Source organism: Penicillium psychrosexuale (genome assembly GCF_028828465.1).
Source record: "Penicillium psychrosexuale strain IBT 29551 chromosome Unknown utg000002l, whole genome shotgun sequence".
Taxonomy (NCBI): Eukaryota; Fungi; Ascomycota; class Eurotiomycetes; order Eurotiales; family Aspergillaceae; genus Penicillium; species Penicillium psychrosexuale.
Genome location: NW_026643187.1, coordinates 6,759,329 through 6,784,740, shown reverse-complemented (window position 1 = coordinate 6,784,740; position 25,412 = coordinate 6,759,329). Strand labels below are relative to the sequence as shown.

The 25,412-nt window shown below is 49.5% G+C and overlaps 12 protein-coding genes across 12 annotated transcripts; 7 read left to right on the top strand and 5 right to left on the bottom strand.

Annotated features, from left to right (window-relative positions):
- Window positions 1–220: 220 nt before the first annotated feature.
- btgE (putative cell wall glucanase (Scw11)) lies at window positions 221–2,134 on the top strand (the record flags this gene model as incomplete). The annotated part of the gene is made up of 1 exon (XM_057184605.1): window positions 221–2,134. The coding sequence occupies one exon, from the start codon at window positions 221–223 to the stop codon at window positions 2,132–2,134; it is 1,914 nt and encodes a 637-aa protein (XP_057046055.1).
- Window positions 2,135–2,712: 578 nt separating this feature from the next.
- Window positions 2,713–3,189, top strand: N7518_003677 (uncharacterized protein; the record flags this gene model as incomplete). Its single annotated transcript, XM_057184604.1, has 1 exon — window positions 2,713–3,189. One exon carries the CDS (start codon window positions 2,713–2,715, stop codon window positions 3,187–3,189), a length of 477 nt encoding a protein of 158 aa, XP_057046054.1.
- A 246-nt stretch (window positions 3,190–3,435) lies between these two features.
- N7518_003676 (uncharacterized protein) lies at window positions 3,436–3,741 on the top strand (the record flags this gene model as incomplete). The annotated part of the gene is made up of 1 exon (XM_057184603.1): window positions 3,436–3,741. One exon carries the CDS (start codon window positions 3,436–3,438, stop codon window positions 3,739–3,741), a length of 306 nt encoding a protein of 101 aa, XP_057046053.1.
- Window positions 3,742–4,130: 389 nt separating this feature from the next.
- Window positions 4,131–4,427, bottom strand: N7518_003675 (uncharacterized protein; the record flags this gene model as incomplete). Its single annotated transcript, XM_057184602.1, has 3 exons — window positions 4,131–4,148; window positions 4,206–4,283; window positions 4,335–4,427. 3 exons carry the CDS (start codon window positions 4,425–4,427, stop codon window positions 4,131–4,133), a joined length of 189 nt encoding a protein of 62 aa, XP_057046052.1.
- A 2,827-nt stretch (window positions 4,428–7,254) lies between these two features.
- Window positions 7,255–7,491, bottom strand: N7518_003674 (uncharacterized protein; the record flags this gene model as incomplete). The annotated part of the gene is made up of 1 exon (XM_057184601.1): window positions 7,255–7,491. One exon carries the CDS (start codon window positions 7,489–7,491, stop codon window positions 7,255–7,257), a length of 237 nt encoding a protein of 78 aa, XP_057046051.1.
- Window positions 7,492–9,215: 1,724 nt separating this feature from the next.
- On the bottom strand, window positions 9,216–10,624 carry N7518_003673 (tetratricopeptide repeat protein; the record flags this gene model as incomplete). Its single annotated transcript, XM_057184600.1, has 6 exons — window positions 9,216–9,246; window positions 9,297–9,361; window positions 9,422–9,728; window positions 9,776–9,869; window positions 9,922–9,961; window positions 10,034–10,624. 6 exons carry the CDS (start codon window positions 10,622–10,624, stop codon window positions 9,216–9,218), a joined length of 1,128 nt encoding a protein of 375 aa, XP_057046050.1.
- Window positions 10,625–11,328: 704 nt separating this feature from the next.
- Window positions 11,329–12,236, bottom strand: atp4 (F1F0 ATP synthase subunit 4; the record flags this gene model as incomplete). Its single annotated transcript, XM_057184599.1, has 4 exons — window positions 11,329–11,354; window positions 11,404–11,626; window positions 11,686–12,140; window positions 12,206–12,236. 4 exons carry the CDS (start codon window positions 12,234–12,236, stop codon window positions 11,329–11,331), a joined length of 735 nt encoding a protein of 244 aa, XP_057046049.1.
- Window positions 12,237–12,439: 203 nt separating this feature from the next.
- noc4 (ribosome biosynthesis protein NOC4) lies at window positions 12,440–14,181 on the top strand (the record flags this gene model as incomplete). The annotated part of the gene is made up of 3 exons (XM_057184598.1): window positions 12,440–12,844; window positions 12,890–13,101; window positions 13,149–14,181. 3 exons carry the CDS (start codon window positions 12,440–12,442, stop codon window positions 14,179–14,181), a joined length of 1,650 nt encoding a protein of 549 aa, XP_057046048.1.
- A 1,277-nt stretch (window positions 14,182–15,458) lies between these two features.
- N7518_003670 (GPI anchored serine-threonine rich family protein) lies at window positions 15,459–16,323 on the top strand (the record flags this gene model as incomplete). Its single annotated transcript, XM_057184597.1, has 2 exons — window positions 15,459–15,611; window positions 15,661–16,323. The coding sequence occupies 2 exons, from the start codon at window positions 15,459–15,461 to the stop codon at window positions 16,321–16,323; spliced, it is 816 nt and encodes a 271-aa protein (XP_057046047.1).
- A 587-nt stretch (window positions 16,324–16,910) lies between these two features.
- On the top strand, window positions 16,911–18,018 carry N7518_003669 (uncharacterized protein; the record flags this gene model as incomplete). Its single annotated transcript, XM_057184596.1, has 2 exons — window positions 16,911–17,094; window positions 17,153–18,018. The coding sequence occupies 2 exons, from the start codon at window positions 16,911–16,913 to the stop codon at window positions 18,016–18,018; spliced, it is 1,050 nt and encodes a 349-aa protein (XP_057046046.1).
- Window positions 18,019–19,115: 1,097 nt separating this feature from the next.
- Window positions 19,116–23,539, top strand: N7518_003668 (uncharacterized protein; the record flags this gene model as incomplete). Its single annotated transcript, XM_057184595.1, has 6 exons — window positions 19,116–19,172; window positions 19,248–19,273; window positions 19,325–19,376; window positions 19,433–19,534; window positions 19,596–19,931; window positions 19,982–23,539. 6 exons carry the CDS (start codon window positions 19,116–19,118, stop codon window positions 23,537–23,539), a joined length of 4,131 nt encoding a protein of 1,376 aa, XP_057046045.1.
- A 1,144-nt stretch (window positions 23,540–24,683) lies between these two features.
- Window positions 24,684–25,199, bottom strand: N7518_003667 (uncharacterized protein; the record flags this gene model as incomplete). Its single annotated transcript, XM_057184594.1, has 2 exons — window positions 24,684–25,063; window positions 25,124–25,199. The coding sequence occupies 2 exons, from the start codon at window positions 25,197–25,199 to the stop codon at window positions 24,684–24,686; spliced, it is 456 nt and encodes a 151-aa protein (XP_057046044.1).
- Between the last annotated feature and the right edge of the window lie 213 nt (window positions 25,200–25,412).

The following is a 25,412-nucleotide window of genomic DNA, read 5'->3' as shown; positions in this document are numbered from 1 at the left end:
CGTGTGTATGTGCGTGTATCTGCGTGTATACCTCTGTATTCTTTCTCCTTTTCCCTTCCCCCTAACTCTCCCCCGGTAACCATTTCTCCATCAAAAGGCCTTGCTTGCCCCCCCATCACTCTCTTTTCACCTTCTCATCTACGTTTCGATTCTATTGACCACCGCTTCACTCGTTCAGCGGGCATTCATTCTTTTTGCGTGGCTGTATTATTCATCCATAATGAAGGGAGCTATTTTCGCCGCCGCCTTGGTCGGCTCTGCCATGGCCGATGGCGTTCACCGTCGTCATGATGCTTTCCACCAGCGTCGCGAGGCTGCTGTCAGCGCCTGGTCTTCTGCCCCTGCTGAGGCCGAGCAGACCTGTGGTTGCACCACCAAGGTTATCACCGTCTACGGCTCCGCTACCCTGGTCGACGAGTCTGTTGTTCCCGCTACGTCTACCTCTGTTCCCGTCGAGGCTGTTCCCGCTACTTCCTCGGTCCCTGCTGAGACTGTTGCTATTCCCTCTTCCTCCTCCTCCTCCTCCTCTACTCCCATCGCTATCCCCGAGACCAGCACTCTCACCAGCACTGTGCAATCCACCAGCACCAGCACTTTGACCGTCACCGTCTCTGGTGTTGGCGCAGAGTCTGCTTCGTCCTCGGTCCCTGCTGCTAGCACTTTCGCTACCTCCAGCGTCGCTAGCACCCCCGCCGTTGTGCTGCCCACTCCCGGTGTGAGCACCTTCTCCACCACCGGTGTCTACACCATCCCGGCCACCACCATCACCGTCTGGGACACCACCACCGTCTGCGGTGCCACCTCCACTGAGGTCCCCAGCGGTACCGTCACCTACGGTGGTGTTACTACCATCGTCGAGACTGCCACTACAGTCACCTGCCCCTATGCCACCGTCAAGCCCTCCGGCAGCACCGTGACCAGCGTGATTGAGACCACCACCTACATCTGCCCCTCGGCTGGTACCTACACCATTGTGCCCCCTACCACCACCTCTGTGCCTACCAGCACCGTTCTGGTCTACCCTACCCCCCAGACCATTGTCCCCGGTACCTACACTCAGGATGAGACCACCGTCACCGTGACCCGCACTGATTACACTTACATCTGCCCTGCTGCCACCAACACCCTGGCCTCGACCACCGCCGCTGTTGTGCCTACTACTGCCGCTGCCGCTACCACTGCCGTCCCCGTCGTCAGCACCAGCACCGTCGTTCCCGTTGTTCCCGTTACCATCAGCACCGCTGCCCCCGTTGTCAGCACCAGCACTGCCGCTTCCGTTGTCAGCTCCTCCAGCTCCAGCTCTGCCTCCTCCTCCACCGCCAAGGCCACCGGTGTCCCCACCGTCCTTGGTGAGGGCCAGTACGGTATGACTTACTCCCCCTACACCGCCGCTGGTGACTGCAAGACCAAGGCCGCCGTTCTCTCCGACCTCACCACCATCAAGAGCAAGGGCTTCAACCTGGTCCGTGTCTACTCCACTGACTGCAGCGGTCTGGAGTACATCGGTGACGCCTGCAAGTCCCTCGGCATCAACATCATCATGGGTGTCTACATTGACGGCTCCGGTGTCTCCGCCGCCCAGGAGCAGGTCACCGAGATCATCGCCTGGGCCGAGTGGTCCATGGTCGAGCTGATCGTCGTCGGTAACGAGGCCATCCAGTCCGGATACGTCGACGCTGCCACCCTGGCCTCCTTCATCGAGTCCTCCGCCGCTAGCTTCAAGGCCGCCGGCTACACCGGTCTGGTCACCACCACCGAGCCCATCAACGTCTGGCAGCAGTACGGCTCTGCCACTCTCTGCAGCGCCGTCGACATCGTCGGTGCCAACATCCACCCCTTCTTCAACGCCGATGTCACCGCCGAGCAGGCCGGTGAGTTCACCAAGAGCGAGTTCGAGGAGCTCGAGCAGATCTGCGGTGGAAAGGACGTCATCAACCTCGAGACCGGCTGGCCCAACGCCGGTGACGCCAACGGCGCCGCCGTCCCCGGTGTCTCTGAGCAGGCCACCGCCATCAAGTCCATTGCCGCCACCGTCGGCTCCAAGTCCATCTTCTTCTCCTTCTCTGACGACACCTGGAAGAGCCCCGGCGAGTTCGACGTCGAGCAGCACTGGGGTTGCTCTTCCGTCTTCTAAGCGCCATGTCTCTGATGGATTTTTGAATTTTGTTTAGTTCAAACGAACTTGTACAGGAGGACTAGGAGTTTTCCCTTTCTCGGCTTGGTGTGTCTACGGACGACGATCGGCCCTTTCTTCCTTTCTTGGATTTTATTTTAAACTTGACTCTGGTAGATACATCTTTTATTTGACGTTGTCTACTGACCTTGCACCTGATCTCTTTGCTGTTTATTGTTATTAGTCCTGTGTATATTGCATTTATGCCTTCTTACGAGTTTCGATCTGGTAATTCTGTAGTGTAGGAAATATGTAGTGTATTTCTGTCGTTCTCAGCACTTGATATCCTTGTCTTCATCTGCCCTGCCACCCTTTACTCCATTCAGACCTCGGCTTGTCATGCAACAAGTCGTGCACTGACATCATGCAACCGCGCCCGACAAATTGGGGCAGTGCATATCATACAGCCCAAACCCAGGCCAGAACAGGATATGAGATCAATCATCCATTTACCACAAACCCTCAAAACAAACATACTACCGCTCTTCCTTCCCCGCCGAACAAAAAACGAACAAAACCAAATCCAACCAAAACCCACCATGCCATGCCAATTCCCATTCGAATGCGAACCCTTCTACATGCGCCCGCTCCTAATAACAACATCCATCATCAGCGGATTCTTCAAAACATTAATCTACTTCCTCATCCCGGTAACCGTCGCAATAGCCATAATCTTCGTTCTCGCCTTCCTCCTCTTCGCTATACTCGCCGCGCTGTTTGGTTGGGATATGAACTCCGAGGAGATTAAAGCGAAGAGAGAAAGGGAGAAGAAGGAGCGGGAGAGGGAACAGAGGGAGTCAGATGCGGAACAACTTACCGCTCCTCCGGTAGCTGGGAGTATCCCCGGTGATACCATCGACCTAGAAAAGCGTCTCGAGATCGAGATTGAACTCCTTGCTGAGATGGTTCTTGCTAGGAGGAGGAGGTTGGATGCTTTGAAGAAGATGCATTTGGGAGATAAATCTGCGGATGCGGTGCAGAGTAACACCTACATACCTGGTTCTGGTTCTGGTTAGGTAGTGAAAAGCTATACTTCCCGAATAGGAAAGCGGCCATCTGGGTCCTGACTTTCCTGGACCGGGTTCTTTCCAACCTTGAATCGACGACAACGACAAGTTCAGAGCGCTGACTTGACTTCATTCTTCTCCATGCTGAGCTGTTACCAACATACCATACTCCTCTCCTCTCACTATCTCGAACGAGACAACCAAATCCAAACCAAACCAATCAAATCGCTTTCATCCATCATTCATATACCAAAAATGGAACAAATAGGCGAAGACCTCTTCGGCTCAACCTTCACCGAATGGCCCATCCTCCTGCGTCCAGTATGGGCAACCATGATCTTCATCATCGGTGGTATCAAGCTATTCTACTATTTTCTGTTACCAGCCGCCGCCGCTATTATCATTCTACTCTTGGCTGTTGTGATAGTGGGCGCTTCGGTTGGGTTTCTTGTTAGAGGCAGGCAGCTGGGTTCCAATGAAGATGAGACGAAGCGGAAAAGAGATGATAATGAGACTCGGCGCAGTGTGCAGCATCGGCTTGAGGCTGGGGAGCTGAGATGAGTGTGGCTTGGATTGCTTGCTGTGGGGATTGGGTTTGAAATATGGCCGAAGATGGGCTTTTTTTTTTTTCTTGGGGGCTCTCGTCTGTGGAATTTTGTCGAGGGTTTGTTGGTTTCGTTTGAGGAATCCTGTGTTGCATTCTGGGCTATCTTCGCGAGTGATACGCCGTCTTCTAAGGCGGACGGTATATGCATCGACTAAAGCTACCACTCGTTTTATGTTATATGGGACTAGCAATGAGGATTGAGGATCTTTGATTCGAATTATATACTATTAACAAATAGATAAGTACAAGCGAGAGCATTGAGTACAGTCGCATTCTCATGCCAACTCAAAAAGGCGTGGTTGCGCCCATCCCTCCTTTATCAGATTGTAACTCCCAAAACATTTTATAGTGGCGTGCAAGTCTATCATATTCATTAGCATTTGATCGGACAAATCCACGAAGCTCGCTAGCTACTTACGCCATTAGATCCGCACGTAAGTCCCTCACAGCAACATCCTTCAGCAGCGCAGTTCGCAGCTATGCAGACCATGGTATCCTAATAACATTAGGAATTGTCCGTATTCTCCGATTCTCGCCATAAACTCACAGATTGACACGCGATCGCGGCCTTGGGGTATGCTTCCGGCAGCGCGACGGTAAGAGTAGCGAGGAAGCCGAGGATGATAACCGAAGCGCGCATTTTGGATTGAGGACTGAGAAGATTTGGAAATGGATATCTAGAATGAGACAAGACCAAATCAAATTAGCGACCGAGTCAAAGTCAAGTATAATAATAGAAACTGGAATATGCTTTAGACGGACGCAAGGGCAAGAAACGGTGTAAGATAAGACAAACAAGCATACGTTGAGAAATAGCAGTAAGTAAGTAATCAAGCCAAAAGTCAAAAGTGGAAGTGAAGGTTGAATAGGTATTTAATATCGAAACGAAAGCAAAATTAAAGTCGAATGCATATCAATCAGGCGCTGTCAAAGTCTTATACCTAGTTGGCTCGCGGGCGCGGAGTACCAATGACACAAGCCACGCACCAGCGCGAAGATCTATCATGTTCTCGCCTGAAACAGGGCCATTGGGGGATCTACAGGGGTAGCTGTGGGATTGATCTGCACTGATTGGATGGATGAGGGCTGGAGAGTCTTGTCATTCGGATTGCTCGCGACGTAACCTCCTAGTAGTTACTCCATACTCCGATGCTGTTCTACTACTTAAGATTTAATATGATTTGGAGGGCTGTTTTTGCCTCCTGTTATATTATAGTGTAGAACAAATATCCACAAGGCTAAACTGACTCCATTGAGTATGAGGTCATTGATAGTGAGATCAAGCAGACCTGTGCAACTTGACTCGTTAGGACAGACACAAGAATCTGGGCCCCGGTGTGACTTGAATAGGGCTGCTAGTAAGCGGTTGGCAATGTCACCAGCCGCTTCGCATTATATTTCGCATTGCACTTGTAAGGGGTGGTGCAGCCGCTGAGGTTTGTGTTGTTTGTAGGCTTGGCGGTGACACATTGAGCTTGCGTGGGCGGCCGAGATGGGAAGGGATATACTGTGGTGGGTCTAAGGGGCTGGGGCTGGGGCTGGGGTCGTGATATTGATGTTATTATTACCGCGGAGGCTTTTGAATTGAGGAGATGGACAACATTTGCATGACAAAATAAGACAGCGTGTACTCCGTAAGCAACAGACATTGATATGGTCGACTTCACTTGTTTGGTCAAATGGGAGCGGAACATCGTGGCCCCGGTCTGGGCGTCCAAGATAGGAAATATATACCGCTCTATACCGGATTGTCTAAAGTGGTTGGTAATATTAGATATTATATCACAGCTGCATCGGCATATTATCTCCTCGATGGCTTGCTCGAGGATAGAAACTTGGTTTTAATCGATCCTGCATGGACAGCTTGACGCACAGAGATCCTAGTATAACAGACTATTCTCATCTCCATTAAGTATTCCGCACATCCTAATCCTCGGGTCAGTTGAATCTCTAGCTGTAGTTAAACTCAACGTTTGTTTCAAACAATCATTGTTCTGGTTCGTTCCAAGCTTAAAACGTCCGTCAGAGCAATTTGGCCCCGGAAAGCGGGTAGCGGGAACGAGACTAGCGGGTCTATTACTGGCTTGGGATTAGGATATACATAGTCTGAATATGCTTCATGCATGGCCAACCTTGGGAGATGCGGGCCTGCAATTCGCCGCCACTGTCAGTAGGCTGCCGAGTCTGTCCGGTAATTGGATGAAATGCCGACCGTATGCATGCACAGGCAGAGCAGAGAAGCAGATTCCCGAAAGTCGGATAGGTTCTGGCCCGGCTCGATTACTTCTCCAATGAGAAGAATGCCGGTAGTAAAGACATGAGCTAGCGTGAAGCAAAGTTGGCTTCTTAGATTGCATCTTGTACGTGACTATGCTCGGAGATCAAGCAGGCTGGTTCTATATGGTTGATTTATTCTAAATTCGAAACTATGCCTTCGACAGTGTTATCTACTTTAGATTCGGAATTTCTTGTGCCTCCAGAAAGTCTTTTCTTTCACGCCGATTTATTTGAATAACATCACTTCTCTCAACTTTCCCTCCAAAGAACGAATCAATAGTAGGGCTTAATCCTTCCCCCAAAATGATAGTGTTTCGCGAACACCTCCTTTCTTGCCCCAATCCTGGTTTTAGACATAAAGCTACAACAAGAAAGCCAAAGGTCTCCATATGTCCCTTGGAGACACTGAGCGGTCCCAGGATGCATGTTGGGTGCCGTATCGCCTTGCGCGTAGAAATCCGCCCTTATAGCACCAGTAGGTGAGGAAACGCCATATCCTGGGACACGAAGAGATACGCCGGCGATTTACCCTATGAGCATGTGAGATAATAGTGCCAGAGGATGAATATTGAAGAACTCACCATGCCAGAGACGAACGTGCGAATACCGATGCAGCCCAACCAATATACCCTATCCTATACATGCCAAGCACTGATAGTTCGATTCTGAATACGAACAGCAAGTGTAGGCAGGTATCATGAAGCCTCCCATGGTGAGAGATAAATAGTGAATGGAGAAGGTATCGCACGGTTTGGAGCAACGAACTACCACAGGTAGTAATTTGGGGCCCCTGATCGTGATCAGAAATAACTGCTCAGCTCAGAGCCTAGTTGGCTCATTGGAATATTTAGGTTCTTCTAGTTACTTTTCCACACCAGATACGTCAAAGCCGCGCTGATAGAATAACAATAGCAGCACTGATGTGAAGCAGGTTGTAACGATGCCAAAATGATAGCATTTGTGGTTCAAATAGGAGATGGAAGATGGCTGGAGGCCGCATGAAATAACAAAACGGCACCTATATATTATAATGTTAGCACTTCCTAACAGCCAGCCTCTAATTAAGAAAATGGCACTCATACTAGTGTGAATGGCGATATCACTCTTCAGCCATGCAACCACCTCTGCGAATTCTTGCATGGCCCGGGCTCATGCGCTTTGGACCTCTTCGTTTCGATGAGGATATTGGTTTATTGATGTTCGTCCGTATCGTGATAAAACTCCTCGGGAACAGCTGGCACACTCATAGCTGTCTCGGTAGGCACCTGCTCGGTTGAGACAGTCTGGGTGTACTCCAGAACAGTCTGAGTTGGCTGAGAAACAGCTGGACCACTCATGACTGCCTGTGTAGACACCTGCTCGGTCTCAACAGACTCGGTGGACTCCAAGGTGGTCTGAGTTGGCTGTGAAACAGCTGGCACACTCATTTCTGGCACATTCGGGGCTGTGTGCGTCAACTTTTGTTTCTGATCCACCCTTACCAATCACCTTCTCACGTTGGTACGGAACTCTTGAAGGAGCAAGCAGACATTCTCAATTCCGGGCATCGGTAAAACCTTCTTGCTGCAGCCATTGTCTTAGATAAGACAGGTCGAAGCACCACGCTTCCAGGCTCGGGTATAATGTAAACTAGCTCAGAGCTCAGGTTCATGTTGTGACTTGACTTGTAAGCACGCTGCCCCATCGATTGTTGGAAGAGGCCCCGAAGTCACTGCTCATCACCCACATAGACGAGCTCGCGATGTCGATTTGGTTGGCTATATAGAGGTCCTAGATGACATCGGATAGTCAGTATACAGCCAAAAATAGCGCGTACCAGAGCCTGACTTAACTGGTTGGTGAGAGCAAAGTGAAACTGGAATGATCAACGTGCAAAGGTTGTTCGACGTTGGTCAGAGGATTGTAAACCGAGATTTGACGGAGCTTGATATGTGATATCGATGGAAAGAATAATCCAGGACCAGGATAGGCCATCTTGGCCTCGGAATCATGTCCTATCCGAGGACGTCCACGATAATCTGTAATATACCCAGCAAGTGCAGTGGTATGCTCTGCCGTCAAGTGGGTTGATGTTACATGGCAGTTCAATCAGAACAGTAAGTATATGAAGAGAGAAGGAAAGGAAAGAGAAGGAGGAACTGTTTGCAGGGTTTTATGTGTTTCCCTGCAAACCCTGCAAACCCGTGACCAGCTCGCTTAGCTGTTCTAGAAACTAGGAAGAGACGATCTAACAAACCTTCAGATCATCACACCCGATAGGGTACTCCCTCTTCTAGACGATTTCCTGGAGCATTCTTCAATGACTCCAAGGGTATATGATATTTACCTGTTGCCTAGGTATATATAGTATATCAATATATAATAAAAGGTTGCTCAATATACGAGACCGCTCATCGTTCGTGATGAGTGCTATCCCGGCCATGAAGCCAACTATATAGCTTCATGGGACAGAAGAACAAAGGCTGCAGAGGGGGCAAAGAGAGGCATGACAAACTGCCTAAGCAAGCAATGCCTCAGTGCAGCAATCTGTCTAAGAGATAATCAGTACTTCCGGTAAAGAACGAGCAGGATGGAACATACTGGAAGTGTGCGTATCTTTGGAGATGACTCCCTTCATCGGTTGTCCGGTAGTCATTCTAAGACAGAAGAGGAATTGTTGCACTCTTCGTGCCGAAACATTCTGAACTCGGTTCAAAGATTCTGCACCTTAGGAGATACGTTCTGATTTGGCTAGGTCACTACTCAGGTGGCTTCTTATGTTGTAGGTGCTTAAAATATCCCTATCGATGCATGCGTCGAGGAACACGCTAATAGATGCTTCAAATTCCATATAGAGAATCAAGAAGTAGATGGAATATGTATAAGTCAAAGAAAGGAGCAGAGGTCCCCTTCTATGGAGCAGACTAGCCCAAATTAGGCTTAGTTCCCGCTTCCCGACCCACCCGTTAAGTCCTTCTTTGAGACTATGGACATCGTGATATGGATTATGTTCAATTTGGACATCGATCATGAGTGTTTGACATTACACGTAGGAAAAGTTAAAGATACATCAAGCAATAAGACCGTAAAACACATGAATCGTAGATAGAGGTGATGATAATCACCTCCGTCGTGGTAGAGAGGTAATGACAGCTACCTTTGTTGAAGCAGATTACTTCGGGTTGTACTTGTCTTTCCAAATCCTATAATATACATTAGGTTCAAACTCCATATCGCAGTCAGTTGCACATACCATGAATTCCCAAGAGTAGGGCACCCATTCTCCTCGGCAAGTCGGTAATACTTGGCCGCTTTGAACTATAGCCACATGAGTCAGAATAGGCACAGAATACACATCTAAGTGGAAATCACACGTACCTTGTCTTTCTTCCCCCCGAATCCCTCGAGATAACACCATCCCGCTTCGTTCATTGCGTCAGTGTCACCCAAGTTCGCAGCGGTCTCGTAGTACTGTCTAGCAGCAGCAGGATCCTTCGCTGTACCCCATCCCTGGCGGAAGCAATTGGCCAATTCGAAGATAGCCAAAACGAGCTCACCTTTTGCAACTCCTCCTTTTTTAACCCCAGCACGCAGAGCCTCCGCCTCAACCGCGGCGGAATTGGATGCTGCGGCGGAGAGATAGGTCACGGCGCGTGTTGCATCTACAGGACAGCCCCATCCGTGTCTAGACACATTAGCATCTATGAATTGAGAAATAGCGGGCGTGATTACCGTAGCGCGAGGCCATAAAGAACCTGACTCAGAGGATTATTTGCGCCACTTGGATCAGCAAGTTGTTCAAACATGTGAGTTGATCGCTCGAGATCTATATTCAATGTTAATGTATATCCCCAGCTGGGCATCAAAGCAAAACTCACCACCGGATTCGTGCAGTCGAATCGCCTCTTGAATATTAATCTATAATTCGTCAGCCCCATATTCCAACGACAACGACAACCATCACGGAAATATATAAGCAACACCACCTACATCTTGATTTGGATCCACACCAACCCGACTCTGACTCGAGCTCCTCGACCCAACCTGCCCCCCTTGCCCCAACCCTAAACCCAGCGAAGCATCTCCCTCGCCCTGCCGCACCGGCAAAGACGAACCGGAGTGCGCAAACTGCGGGTTCTGCTGCACAAGCACAGTAGCCCTCTTCTCCCACAACGCCTCGCGCTCCTGTTTACTCGCGCCGCGATCCTCCTCGATCTGCGGCAGGTCCGCGGGGATATTAGCGGACGAGTCACGCGAGTTACTGCGACTGCGATGGTGATGTAGGAAGCTTGAGAGGTGGCGCTCGCGATGGGGCGGAGACTGCGAGGAAACAGAGGGCCGTCTGGGGGAGCGGTTGAAGAACTGGAAGCTCCGGCGTGGAGATGTGGGCTCCTCTTGAGACGGTGATGATGGGTATGGGGTTGGGTCATCTGGGTACGATGGAGGTACGATTATCTCTTGGGTGTGGGTATCTGTACGGATGAGCTTCAACTCAGGGGCTGGGTTTGCTGGTGCATTTCGAGGTGTTTGGGTGGTGCTGAGATCGTCGTGTTTGTGGAGGATGTTACGTAGTGAGGGCATGGCGCATCTACTTGTCGGATGGCGCCGGGAGTGGACTTGGGTCTTCTTGTGTGTGGGCAGGTGGGAGAGAAGTATTTACAGGAATACTTTTAGGACTGAGGATGAATGATATGAAAAATAACCACAATGAATGAACAGTGGCTGTGTATGCCGGCTTACACGGGCTGGTGACGGGGGCCGGGGTCTTGGCCAGCGGCTAATATCCCGTGTGCACACAATGGAATTATGGAATATTAGATACTTGAAACACTTAGATGTCCTAGCGATATTTGCGATATTTCCAAATATATGAAATCGTAGTATAGATCTCTTATCGCATTCTCCGCCCCGGTGGTGGCGCTGCATTAGACCTGCATATAGAGCCACCTTGGGTGCATGGACTCAGCCTTGCCTCGGTAAATAAATGGCCAGTGTTTACTTGCAAGTATATACTACGTGGACTCTAAAGTGGTACCGGTCACATACACTAAAAGGGCACTGATCTCTTTGTATCATATTCTGGTCAAGGTGTTCTACGATGAAACTGGCCAAACAGATTCATATGCCAGACATCAGCCGGGCATTTCAAGCCCCACTCGCTTCATAACATGTCTTGAAAGCATGTGTCCGAATATAGAAAGAATCAAAATGGTATTGCAAGGTCTAACTCGGCATGCAAATAGCCCTTATAGTTTTGTACACAATGCCGAATGCAGTGAGCCCATTTACAGGGCCTTGGACGCCATGATGCCTGAGAATAGTTAGCACTCTTCTTTAAAAGTCGGTAATGGATTACTCACGCTCAACATCAGCAACGCTCTGCTGAAGGATCTGCTGGAGAACCTTGGGGTTCTCAAGCTCCTTGTGGATCTTGGCAATAACGGACTGGGCAAGCTCCTGCTGCTGGCGCTGCTTGACCTGGTTCTCATAACGCACCCACGACTCGAGGACCGACTTGGCCTCGTCAGCGAGGGCAGTGCGCTGCTCGAGCTCGTAGGCCTTGGCCTCGAACTGGGCGGTTTCCTGAAACGGATTGTCAACAACCGACCCAAGTATCAACGTACGTGACCGAGTATCCCTACCTTGGAAACAGCGAACAGCTGCTTGGTAACCTCGACAACGCCAGACATCTGGGCGACGTTGTCAATACGCTGCTGAACAGCGTTGGTGTGGTCGGCACGGGCAGCGTTCAGGATGTCCTTATGCTTCTGGACCTGACCCTCGGCCCACTCGCGGTAAGCGGGACCACCGTACTTGCCGACTGCGGTGAAGACAGAAAGCAAACAGAAAGCAGCGACGGTCTCCTCGTTCATGACGTACAGCTCGTTGCTGATGGCGGCGATGGACAAACCGGCGACGGCAGACAAGGTAGCGGTCTTGCTGATCAGGGAGTTGCCGGGGATGGCATTCAGAATAGACTGCGCCTTCTTCGCGGGCTCCTCGGCGGGAACGTTGGAGGCCTGACGAGAGGAGGTCAGGTTGGCAGTGACGGCAGGGACACCACGGACGGAAAGAGCCGGCCGAAGTCGGGATGCGCCTAGGGTGCGTTAGTAACTGAAGGCATTGAGTCGATCAGACGGTCGAGGTTCGTAAAAAGCGTACCAATGGCGCTCTTAGCAAGACGCGAAGCCATTGTTGCAGATGGAAGAATCTTGGTCTATGGGGTGGGTGAACGGAATTGAGGAGACTTGAGGTTCGGGATGGCTAGGAGGTGAAGACGCTAGCCGTTTCGGGCGATAGTTCCGTTCCTCGGAAAAACCAGCATCCGAGATGGTCTGAACGATAAAAAAAAGTTGCAGATAAACTATTCACGGTATTACAAGACGCCTGCCCAAAATGCCTGCACTTGTTACGGATTCGAGCTCTAAGAAGCGCAAGAGCGGCAAAAATGCCAGCGGCCCATCCTCCAAGCGCCGCGCTGTCGCCGAGGACAATTTCGCCGAGAAACTGTCTACTATTCAAGAGCTAGAGAATCAAATTGCGGAGTCGCGAAAGGGCTACAACAATATTGCGACCCTGCTCTCCATGCTCAATGTCGAGAACAACGCCGAGAAACCAGAGATGGCTGTGGCTGTCTCTCTTTGCCGTGTGTTCAGCCGATTGATCGCCGGAGGAAATTTGACCGAGTCAAGCCGTGCCGCTGAGAACGAGAAAATAGTTGTGGCATGGTTGAAGGAGCGTTGCCTTGATTATCAGAATGCTCTTGTGGCTATCATGCGCGAGGCAGATGCTTCCTCCCAGGTATGTGTGTCTGATCTGGCGGGGTTACTATTACTGACGATTTAGATTGCTGCTCTGACGCTGAGCATGCGCATTGTCAAGGAACGTCTCGCCCATATCCCAGGTGCTGAGAATAATGTTTGGTCGACCGGTTTCTTCAAAGATATCTTTGCGGCCATCATTGAGGCCCACAACAGCCAGGATCTGCAGTCCGAGGCCGTCACCAAGTTTGTGAAGGAGTACGAGGATGTGAGATATCACACTTTCACACAGATGGCGTATGTATATCTTCTTCGCAGTCGAATCTTGGGCTAACCTGTATCAGTGATTATGCCTCTACGAAACGATCCCCCGAAGTCCTTGAAATCCTGATTAAGATCCTTCAGGCCTGCGACGAGGTTCCTGGACCGGAACACAAGTTCGAAAACTTCTACGCGAAACGAGATACCAAGAATAAGCGCTTAGTTTCGGCAAACTCCCACAGGAAGCAGGCGCAGGAGGCATGGCTGGCCATCCTACGAAACAACCTTTCGCAATCGCAGCGCAAAAACCTCCTGCGTATGATGGTGCATAACATCGAACCTTGGTTCAACCGACCGGAACTGCTGATGGACTTCTTGACCGACTCATACAATGTCGGTGGTGCGACATCTCTCCTCGCACTGTCCGGTCTCTTCTACTTGATCCAGGAAAAGAACCTGGACTACCCTCAATTCTACGCCAAGCTGTACTCTCTCCTCGATTCCGAGCTGCTGCACTCAAAGCACAGATCACGATTCTTCCGACTGCTGAACACCTTCTTGTCCTCAACTCATCTTCCGTCCACATTAGTCGCCAGCTTCATCAAGCGTCTCGCTCGTCTTGCACTGAATGCCCCTCCCTCCGCCATTGTGGTAATCGTTCCGTTCATGTACAACTTTTTCAAGGAACACCCCACGACCACATTCATGATGCACCGATCTATTCAGGATAAGGATCTCCTTGCGGAAGTGGAAAAAGAAGGCATGGACGATCCGTTCGATCCAAACGAGCCCGACCCCAACATGACCAACGCCATTGAGAGCAGTCTTTGGGAGATCGAGACCCTCCAATCTCACTTCCACCCCAACGTTGCGGCCATTGCACGGATCATCTCCGAGCAGTTCACAAAGCAATCATACAGTCTGGAGGATTTCCTTGATCACACGTACGCGGGCATGGTAACTGCAGACCTTGGAGTGGAAGAGAGAAATCTCAAGAAGATTCCTGTCGTCGAGTACATGATTCCCAAGCGTATCTTCACAGATCGTCTACTAGAGGAAGATGGTGGTGTGGACTCTGGTCCAGGGTGTTTCATGCGGGATTTGTGGGAGTTCTGAGGGTTCATATATCAGCGTATACCAATTCAATTTGTTTGACAATGAACTCTGCTCAAGGGCTTAGATTGCGGGGTATAGTTGTAGTTCCCTGCCTGGAAGAGAAATGATCGTCTACCAACAGATCCCTTGCTGCAAGTCTAACCCTAGACGGACCAACGCTTAAAGAGATATGCTTCGGTAATGGTCACAAGACTGGAACTTCAACTGGCAGTTCGAAGAAAGCCAACGTACTTGACATATTTTGGGCCCATTATTGCTCTGTAACCACTAGTATAGGCTAAGCTAGAGTGGCACTGAGACCTAGCATATGTTGTACGTATGAACTAGAGATATATCCTTGAGTTCCGCAGCACGGTTGTATACATTACTCTATCAACTCGATTCAACCCCGTACCATTATTGTTATTGTTAATCTTCTTTCCTATCCCCATATAAGTTTAGGCCTTTCAATATATCTAGAACTGGAAGGCTGGGGAAATACTTGGTATTTCTCGTGCTGTATAGATGGCGATCAAGCTACCCCAGCCTTAGATTGCACCACACCATATGGCACCCCTTGGTATGAGATCCTTAGTATAACAAGGCGTAAGAAATGCTTTATAGGCACCAGAAATGATCTTGATGTTCGCCACAGCCCTATAGACCGATCCCCACCAAAACAAACCGGAAAGGGATGGCATTCCAGCATGTCGCGAGGAGTCGTGCTATTGGGCTACCATACTGGGTCTTCTCATCGATGAGTTATAAGTTTTTCATTGTACGGTCGAACCATTCTTGTGGACTTTCGGCAACTATTAGAAAAATGAAGCCATCTCGCAGCCACCTAGTTAGCACGATCAACGATACTGAATGACAGGATAGCCCTCCCACCTTGCCATAAAGACTGATAAAGCTCTCCCCTAGGCAAGTTTTGAACTATTTGTCTCGAGAATTTCCAATGCTTACTAGTAGGCATTCCCCAGCCAAGGTAGAGACATGCTTCCTTAGGCAAAGTATTGATGCTTCGCTGTTAGGGCTATCGGAATGCAACATTCTCCAAAACGCCCCTGGGGTCTCAGCGGAATACCAACAGGCGACTTTCGAGTTCACTTATACGGGGCTGGGAGTGATCTAGACAATTCTTGCCGCCAGTTAAGAATCGCGATGCGCCAGTTCTTGAAGTTGTATCGCGTTCTCCGTCACCGGCTCACCCAGGTCACGAATACAACACAATCTTTCTAATATTACCTTACTTTCCTTAAAGTCCAACCAACTATTCACCTTCTTTTATTATCACAATGTATTTTTCCAAGGGTGTTATTGCCGTGACGGCTTCCTTCGTGTCCCTTGGTCTCGCTGCCGACCCTCTGTCCTTCACTTCCTGGCCCAAGGAACCTCTCCAACCTGGCAAGCCGGTCACCCTCACATGGACTGGTGCGGCTCCTGGTCAGGTAATACGCATCTTTTCCAATGTCTCATAACAAATCTGACCCCGTTTAGCCTGTGACCATCCTCCTCCGCCAAGGTTCCTCGGGCGATCTGCAGGATGTCAAGCCAATTACTACGGATGGAAAGGGCGGCACCTTCACCTGGACTCCTGACAACGATGTCAAATCGGGCGATACCTATGCCTTCCAGATCTTGCAGAAAGACCAGACTAACTATACCGCTCTGCTGAAGTCGGCCGGCAAGCCCGCGGCTGATATTCCCGAAGCTAAGGATACCACCGAAACTGGCACTGCTACTTCTACTGCTGCAACCACTGGTACCTCTACTGGTGCTACTGATACCTCCACTGGTACTTCTGGCACCACCACTGGCACCGAAAACACTACTGGCACCAGTACTGGTACGACTGCCCAGACCACTGATGCCCCTAACACCCAGACCACTGGTACTACCGAGACAACGCATGGAACCCACACCACAATGACTAGCACTGCCAGCAAGGCCCTCATCAACTCTGCTGTCAACTCATCAGGCAGCCCTTCTAGCTCTTCTCACGTCAGCTCAACCGATAAGTCGATGGCTACCAGCACCGAGGTTGTCGATGGTAAAAAAGCACCCTCCACCGGAAGCGTGCAGACTGGTGCTGCTTCTATCCCGCAATACTCCGTACAATTGGTAATGGGTATTGCCAGTCTGTTGGCCTGCCTTGTCTAGGTCCATCATCTGTTTTGGCGTTGTCGGTCTTATCTTCGGGGTTTGGTGGAGTTCGAAAACAAAATGGTATAACTTCCTGTACATAAAATACCCCTGAATATCATTGATATATAGGTCGCCAGAGGCATTGAGGAAGTAATCAATTCACATTTAGCATATTCAATGCATCACAAAAAAAAAGCAAATAAAGAAAAAGCAAAGAAAAGAAAACAAGACCTGTCGCTCGCCGCTAGCGCCGTGGCGCTCCCTGACGGACGCGGAGTTGGAACACAAAGAACGATGATCGACTGATCTCCCACTTCTTCAACCCTTTACCGCTACTTCATTGTTTTGGATTATTCTGCTGAGGTCATTTGTTTTAGTGATCTTTGATGATCTTTGAAGATCTCATGAGACAGCGCCTTTATCGATCAGAGGCACTCCTTGCGATGTCTAGATGAATAAGCAACACCATAAGACAACGACCTCACATCTTGCTCAATTGACTTCTAATACTGGTATGCGCCTTTCCCTTCACAGGCTCACTACTTTTTGCTCCCATCTTGCTCTTCCCATCTGGTTCCTCATGACAGGCGCGGGTGGTCACCATGGGGGGCTTCAAACGGGTCATGAAGCGTCTCAGCCCTAGCAAAAATCTCATGCCGATTGCTGCTGACCCCCCTATCCGTGCAGAAGCGCCACAAGTCAATCTCCCGCATGTGGACACGCAATTGAATATGCACCAGCATAACGGACTCCTCGACGACGAACCAGCCACCGAAGGCCAGAATGGTTGGTGATTCCAATCCCACTCCCTCTACCTTCCAAGCTTACAATCTCCACCCTGCAGGTGACTATAACCAAACCCTCTCGTCTCATTCAAACCCTCCGAACCCATCCGCTACCTCCGTCGACACGAGCAATGGCGATTCCCACACATCAGAATGGTCAGCGGTTGGCCATGCAGCGACAGGGAAATCCGGACGTGTGATCCACAATCTCCAGGAAGAAATAGCACGGTTAACGCGTGAATGCACACTCTACAAGTCCCGCTCGGAGGAGTACCAGAGAACCAACGAGGCCTACAAGATCCAGCAGCAAAACATGAACGAGCGTCTACGGAACCTCGAGCAAGTCAACGAGACCAACCTCAACTCAATTGCACGGAAAGACCGGAAGCTGGAGGAAATGAGAATAGAGCTTCAGCATGAGCGCACCAAGCGTCAGGACGCGGAAATGAACTCAAACCAGACCAACCATACTATGCAGGAGGAGCGCGAGAATCACAATCGAGAACAGGCCCGGTCACTAGAGATCGCCAAACACTACGAGACACAGTACGATGTATTGTCCGGCACTTTGAAACGCGACAAGGCGGAGTTTGCAAAACGCATCAATGCCATATGGGCCGAGTTCACGACTCTCGCCAACGCGCAGAAAACACATATACTCTCCACCGAGCGGCTGGAGGTTCTTGCAGATCAGAAGAACAGGGGATTCGACTCCCTCAAGGAATCTTATGACAAGCTGCTCGCCCAGCACTCCGCATATAAGAAAATGAAGGATAACGACTTCCGCGAGACAATTGAGTCGGCCAAGGCCAGCAATGATATGGTCGCTGGGGTTCTTGCTCAGCTCAAGGAGACCGAGACAGAAATGAAATGGGCAATCCGGCTCAATGCAAGTCGACAAAGCAGCGAACAAAACGGCGAATAATTCGTGTTGTCTCTTGTTTGTGTCAACCCCAGACCTCAATCATGCGAAGTATCTCTCTCCACCCCCTCTTCTTTCTGTTCTCTGCTCAGATTCCTCAAAATCTACCACCGAATTGATGCCGGACAATACTTTTCCCGTCCCAACTCCCGTCTTGACAACCATCCTACCACTCTTGTTCATTTCTCATAGACCATTCTTGGCCGGTGCATGGCGTTTCATTTCAATTTGCAGCAGATACCCGTGGCAGAGTTCAATTCCGGTCATGTGCCCTTCGATTTTTGTATTCCTGTATTCTTACTTACACCTGCATTTTCACCCTTTTCCTGTTGTACTGTTACCCCCTTGTTGGATATGGCGTTTGACGACCTGCATATTTTTACCTGGACATGATTACACCGTGGTGAACATGGCAAGTCTTGTTTCTTGCTTGTGTTCAAAGGGCTTCTAAAGAGTGGCTGCATATTTCCTTTCTGCCTAGATGTTATGGGCATTTTATTACGCTTGACTCAGAAATTTATACTCTTTCAACTTTACTTGACTTGCCTGCCCTATGTATTCACTCCGCATATTCCTGAATTGCTATACTCCAATCTCATCGTCCTGGATACAAGATAGCACTGCGCGCGTTCACATTCCGTCACTTGCTACTGACTTCCAAATTTGATATACGCGGTTGTTCCTTCCATCGTCGCTGAATAATAGAAATCATATTCATTTGACTCTCATCATCTTCCTCTCTCTTCTCTCTTCCTCGTCTTTCGTCCGTTATCTTCATCTCGTGTGCACCGTTCACGACAGTCTGTTCTATCAAATCGATTATCTAGGTGAGCTTCATCTTGTTCTTCTCTACTCGACTTGCCTTCACCTACCTCTTACTTAGTTGATTGTCTCCTCCTGGGTCCAATCAACCCACTGCTTGCTTGATTGCTTCTTCCATTCACGTTTCAACCTAATTAACGTCTTCAAATAGATTGAAAGCCCAAAACCTTCCGTCTCCGGGTTAGTGGATCCGTCCACCTGACGTCGGTCTCCAATCGCTTCACATCCATCCCACGTCAATACATTCAAGTCCGCATAGCTCTCAAACACCGTCCAAGATGGCTAATAGCCGGACACTTCATTTGACTTCAATGTGGTCACTGGAAGACCAAGGAGTAAGTCTACACTTTAACATCATGTTCATCATGTTCATCATTCTATATGACTGGGGCTGACCAGACTCGATATAGATCCCAGAAATCCGAGACAAACTCAAGTACGCATACTATTCATGTATATTATCTTGATCAAAACTGACTTCTCATAGAGCATTGAATCCCGGTGCTTCGATCAAGGTCGAATATCAACGTGATAAACACGTAGGTTTTTCTGTACTATTCGTACTATTTGCAATGACTTTGCTAATCGTGTCTAGATCTTGGTTGTTACGGGTCAATTCGATGAGGAATTTGATGTCGAAATCACATCGCTGCTTGCGGATTACATTGAAGAGCATCGCAATGATGATCTGCTCGAGGTATGTCTTGATTCCTCCCCAATTTCTAAGTTATATTGACCTAATATCTGCTTCACCCAAGACGACGAGAATTCGTCAACTTCCAATCTCTACCTTCTCCGACCCCAATCCCTTTCCTAGCCACGGAAGCGATGCGCTCCCAGAGACGGAAACCCTAGTAGAGGACATTGCCCCGGTACAACCCACTAGCGATGGACTCATTGTCAAATTCTGGTATCCCTCGCAGATGGGAACGGGCCCCATCTCTCATGACTCGGACGCTCTTCTACTTCGCATTTCCAAAATGACAAAAACACAAATCACAGTGGAGGGAGCCCGAGGGCTCCGTATCTCTGCACAATACATGAACAACATTGATGAGGCAATGGATATACTCGACTGCCTCGAAGAATGTTTGGTACAGTCCCGAGTCCTTGTTTCGAAGTCCTGTATGTTAATACTTTCTAGGATCTCATTGAGAACGCAAACCGAGGACTGATCGTCTTTACTCCACAACGGGAGGACGCTACCTTTCGCATCATGACATATGCACAGATCAGCGCCACTGCCTTGTGGCGTATTTTAATCGACCGAAATGCCTCTCTTCGTCTCCCAAAGATAATGACTCTGGTCGTCTGCGAATTCGACGAGTCAGCTAACCAATATTGTCCACTTCGCAAACTTCGTCAGCCACCGCAAGTGGCCCGGAAAGCGAGCATTACTAGAGACTGGGAAGATTATCATTTTCCAGAGATCGGTCCGAGAAACGATCCCCTTCTGGGGGATATTGATCAGCATATCGCGCCTAAAGGTGAGACCTCTTACGAGAGGAATGACACTAAGCACCCGTATCTCTCGACTGGTAAGGTAAAAGATGTCGACAAATGGATCTCTCGGGGTGTCGCCAAACGGCCTATGGCAAGCAACATCCATACAAGAGCATCACTGGAAGATGATACCACCTCCCCTACGCTTGATAAATCCAAGCTCCAACCTGCGCCCAGCGTTTCCGCCCCACGGGAGAAGAGACAGTCCGTTTCATTCAAGCCCAATCCCGCTGGCGTCAAAGGACGCGTGATTATGCTACAAGATGGGACTGTACCCATTAACCAGTCTCAACAAGAAAAGCCAGACACTCCTCATAGCCCAAATATCTCTCTGTTTGGCAGACTCAGCTACAGAGAGAGAATGAGGGAGCAACAAGTAGCCGGTTCGTCTATCTCAGTTCCTCAACAAAAAGGACTGGCGAGTATGGTCCGTAGCGCAGCTGACTTTACTGCTTCAAATGCAGCTTCCAAACAACCGGAAACAATGTCTGAGGCAATCGTCCCTGTGGCTTCTATCTCTACTAGGGAATCAGTTTCAAATGCCACCCCTCGTCGCCCAGTCCTATCCACTCATCCGGGCACAGCACCCAAACAGCCGGGGGAAACGTCCCATGATTTGGCTATCTCTCCCGCTAACCGAGAAGAGAAACTAACTAGCCCTCTGAGCCCACCAATTCGTTCTCCAAGAGTCAAGAAGGGCCAGCTTTTCGGCACACTCGAGCCAGTGAATTTACAGGTGAATACAAAGGCTCAAGGGCGAAGTGTTGATTCAGTGATGGGAGAGATAAAGCTAATTCTTGAGAAGACCAAGATCACGAGGGAAACTGGAATAGACGAAGTGTCCAACAAGCCAACGATAAGGGATCAAAAGCAGCCAAGTGCCACATCCACTCGGCTGGATCGCAGCGAAAGAGAAAAGGAGAACACCAGCCCCCTCATCGATCTTGATTGTGAAGTGAGCAGTCTCAACAGTGGCTTACAACACATTGTTGCGTTCGATCCGCTAGCCACAGTCCGATCAAGTGGTCCGGAGCAATCTACATATGCTCAGCATGGTCAATTACAGCATACCAAGGCTCGCAATTTTACTGAAACTGGTGATATTTTCGATATGCCCAATATCGAGGATACAGCTATGCAGCCTCAGCTAACTGAGAGTTTCTCTCTTTATCCCGACCTAACTAAAGATCCGATGCTGCTCCGTGCAACGACTCCAGCCTCTGTTACTAGTGAGCCTGCCCAACTAGGGCTCGCTACAAGTGCGCCATTGCCTGATTCGGAAGTTTCTGGCTCCGATCATAAGAGCGCCGCATCGGAAGACGAAAAGGAACATGAACAGGCCCCTGGATTCCGCAGCAAGGCCGATGAGGTAGCACTGGAATATTTGCTCCAGCAAATCAAGGAAAATTCTACTCCAAGAATTCCCAGCATTGAGGAGATTGCGATACCTCTTGATGCTAGCCTTTGTGATCCTGCACCTCGAGCTCTGTCTTTTAGCTCTGGTGGCAGTGCTCCGCACGGTGGTATCCAGCAACGTCAACACGTTGGTCAGTGGGTTGAGAATGTGCCATCTCTTCGCCCGGACCTCATTGATATCTCACCTCAGATGCTTTATCCTCGCTTGCCTAATCTTTTGCAATCGAACTCTGAAGATGGTGAGCAATATACGGAAGCAAAAGTTATTGAAAAGCTGGCTGTCTCGGACGAAACTGAGACAAGAGAATTCCAGAGGTCAATGTATCATCAGCGGCCTTGCGACAAATCCTTTCAATGGGTGGATGAAGTGACTAAGGCAGTGGGAAGGGCAAAGATTGAAGTCCACACTGCTAATTCCGGGGAGGGAAAGGAAAACAGCGCAACCAATGCAGAGAACGGAGAGAACGTTCAAGCCCCCATTGCTAATAACTGGCAGCGAAGAACAGGATCAAAAGCAAAAGAAGCACAGCCACAAAAAAGCACTGCTTTGTCCATGAAGATGGCTGCGAAATTAAGAGAAAAGAAGCAGATGCATGAATCAACAGAGAATTTGTTTCGTTTCCTTCAACCAATCCTTGATGCGGTTCGCAGCTTCCCTGGAGCAATGAGCCTTGAAATCCAGTTCGGGCTTATGTTCATGCCCAGCCTGCCGGCTTCAACCAAAGAGAGGGAGATGAGCTACAGGGAGGTTCACCAGCTGTTCTTCTCTAAGAATAACTTGACGCCGCCTCCAATCTCATTCTTCGAGCGCTTGACTACATCTCCTGCCGATATTGACTACCTCATCGATTTGGAGGTCAACCAATCTCGTCTGTTCGACCGAAAGTACAGCCACCGAGGCGTAAAGTACGAATTCTGGTGCCGCGTTGGTCCGAACAGAACCATTGTTATTTCAGTCAATGAATATGGACACGCTATGATCCGCTATCCTGAGGTCTCCCTAGGCACTGTGCACTTGAGTTGCCCTTCACAAGTCTGGGATGCAGCTGCTAGGGTACATGGCTACGTCGAATACATTACGGGGGCTGACCCGGAGCTTGACGAAGCTGCACGAATGATGGCGAGAAGCATCCGAGTAGAGCCAAACAATAAACATCTCCGTATGTTGGTCCGTGTTCCTCCGGCGTCAAAAATCAGAATTGAGAAGGTGTTCATGGAACGATGGAGCCGTCACCCTTATCGCTCGGAAAAGAGCAAAGACTTGTTTCTCCAAATAAGCGAAAGCCAAGAACTCCTCGCCACCCCATCCATCTTGGATCCTGGTATCATGGTTTTGCAGAACGCCTCGCTTGAGAAGATGGTCAAGGATGGAAAGCAGTGGTGGCAGGCCTCGATTGTCAGCAGCAAAGTGGAGGACATCATGAAATCAAATTCCTTCCTTGAACCCGGTGATCGCAACGAGTCATGGTGTGCGACAGATCTTCTCGGTGCAGATGTCAGGAGGGTCCTTCCCTCTAATGCAAACCAGAAGCTGAGCACCCTCGGAGGCGAAGTCGGCCATTCAGGAATTGGAGCAATGTTGCAACTTGCCAAAACCGTGGTGCAGAAAATCGATGCTGTCGGGTATTGGAACAGAGGTCCTGCGAGTCTTGACAAGCGCGCTAACACGTCGATCGGTCGCAGCCAGGGTGGTACAGGTATGGTCAAGGCGCCATCCACCTTGGGCAAACAAATGGTTCCCTGGAATCAGCCAACTGAATTGAAGGGAAAGCACAAGTGGTGATGAGACAGGGATGAAGATGGATCTCGGGGGTTGGAGTGGAAACGGGACAGATTGTATCATTTCCATTGTCGTCTGGTTCCTAGGATCTTCCTGGGTCCTATGTGTACCCAGACGACATGAGACTGCATTTTAAGACAAAAAAAAAATTTAAAAAACAATGTTTGATTACTTCATGGAATTTTGTAGTTTGGCCCTATGGTTTTAGCTCTATCTACAGTATTATTGAGTATTCCAGTCCGTTTTATAGAAGATGCTCTGGGCTGAGGTAGTGAAGTTTATACCATAGGTGTATTGACGGAGCAGATGTAATTGTTATAAAAAGCACGCAGGTGTAGCCAGTGAGGTAGTGAGGTAGGTATTATGTACAGATTCAACACATTTCTCTCCTACTTTACTAGGGAAGACTCCATCTCGCAACTTATTTGGTATAGATCTCGCCGGTGAAGTGGCTCAATGCGTGTGTTGACCTAGTAGCGATGGGCCCTGTTGTTTTGCCTCTCCAATTTTCAATCCTGATTTCTAGCCGAGATCGATTGGTCCAGAGAGGTAAGCATATGTTAATAGAGATCTACTAGATGGATGGTCTCGTGAGAGAAAAGACAGGAGTAGAGTCTGTTGGGCTGCGTTCGCCTTCTTCTTAGGACATTCAAACGTCATATGTCCTTTCTCTTGCAGTACAAGCATCGGCCCTCCTTCATCAGGGTCTCCCGTTCTGTGGCTGACAGTCCGGACGACGACGTAGTTCCTTCACGCTTCACACGTGGGGTGTAGGACTAGCTGGTGGTAGTGCCAGCTCCGCTTCCGAATGAAGTTGCTGTACGGGCACGTGCAGGTGCCTGTCGCCTCCTGCTGGAGATTGATCTCATGCGACATGCTCTGGCAGCTCTTGCTGATAATGGACAAGGAGGAGAGGACAAGGGAGGAAGGACGGAACTATCTGGTCTATCTAATAGTGGGATCTGGCCCCACTGGGTGACCGCCTTGCCGGCCACCCAACATATCTTCGCATTGCCATCATGAGGGTTCATGTTCCACCAGTAGCTCAGGGGACGAAACATGATCCTGGAGGCCCTGTCACGCTGGTAGCTCAGGGGAAGATAGATGATGTATTGTCTATGATAGTAGCGGGGCTATAGCTATGTAGTCACGTGGGTAACAGGCCCCCTGTGGATAGAAAAGGGGTGTAGGTGTTCCTGGCTGGCATCCTAGAGACGGCGTTGAGGATGCGGGAGTAAAGCTGTTCGGGGTGGTCAACTCCAATCTGCATATCCCGCAGAGGTTGCGCGATCGTACGCCGAAGCTCACTTTGCTTAGCAGTGGACACTAGAGGATCCTCATCGACCCAGGGTATCTTCAACTCTCCAATCAGCTTGAGTTTGGTTGTGCCATTTGTGTCTTGGAGCCCTATAACGTCGGGGATGTTTTCGGGGCCCGTGGCTCCCGGCTCCCATTCTTCGCTCAGCTGGCGTGAAGACTTGAGACTCTCCGATCGCGGTGGAGAATGCGGTGGAGCGTAGCGGGTCTCTGATGATCTGATCTAACAGTTCAACCAAAATCGGACATCGGAATTCAATTTTGATTCACTGCCAATGAAAAGTCGGGTCTGTTGGAGGTCCCGTGCTTCGGCTTGGGGTTCTTGCAATGTTTGTGATGGTTCCATTTTAACAGAATCCGATTCGGGGAACCTCTGCTTTGTGCGCCTCTGACGAGGAGGAATGCACCTGTTTTCCGGAAGACCTTCTTTGTAGTAATAGGATTTTCAATATGCTGGAGGTATTCTTAGAGCTCGCCAACCCACGATTTCGGGGGCAATGGTTGAAGTCTTTTTTCGGTTTTCCGTTAACGCTCCCAATGATAGGAGTCCTATCCCTTA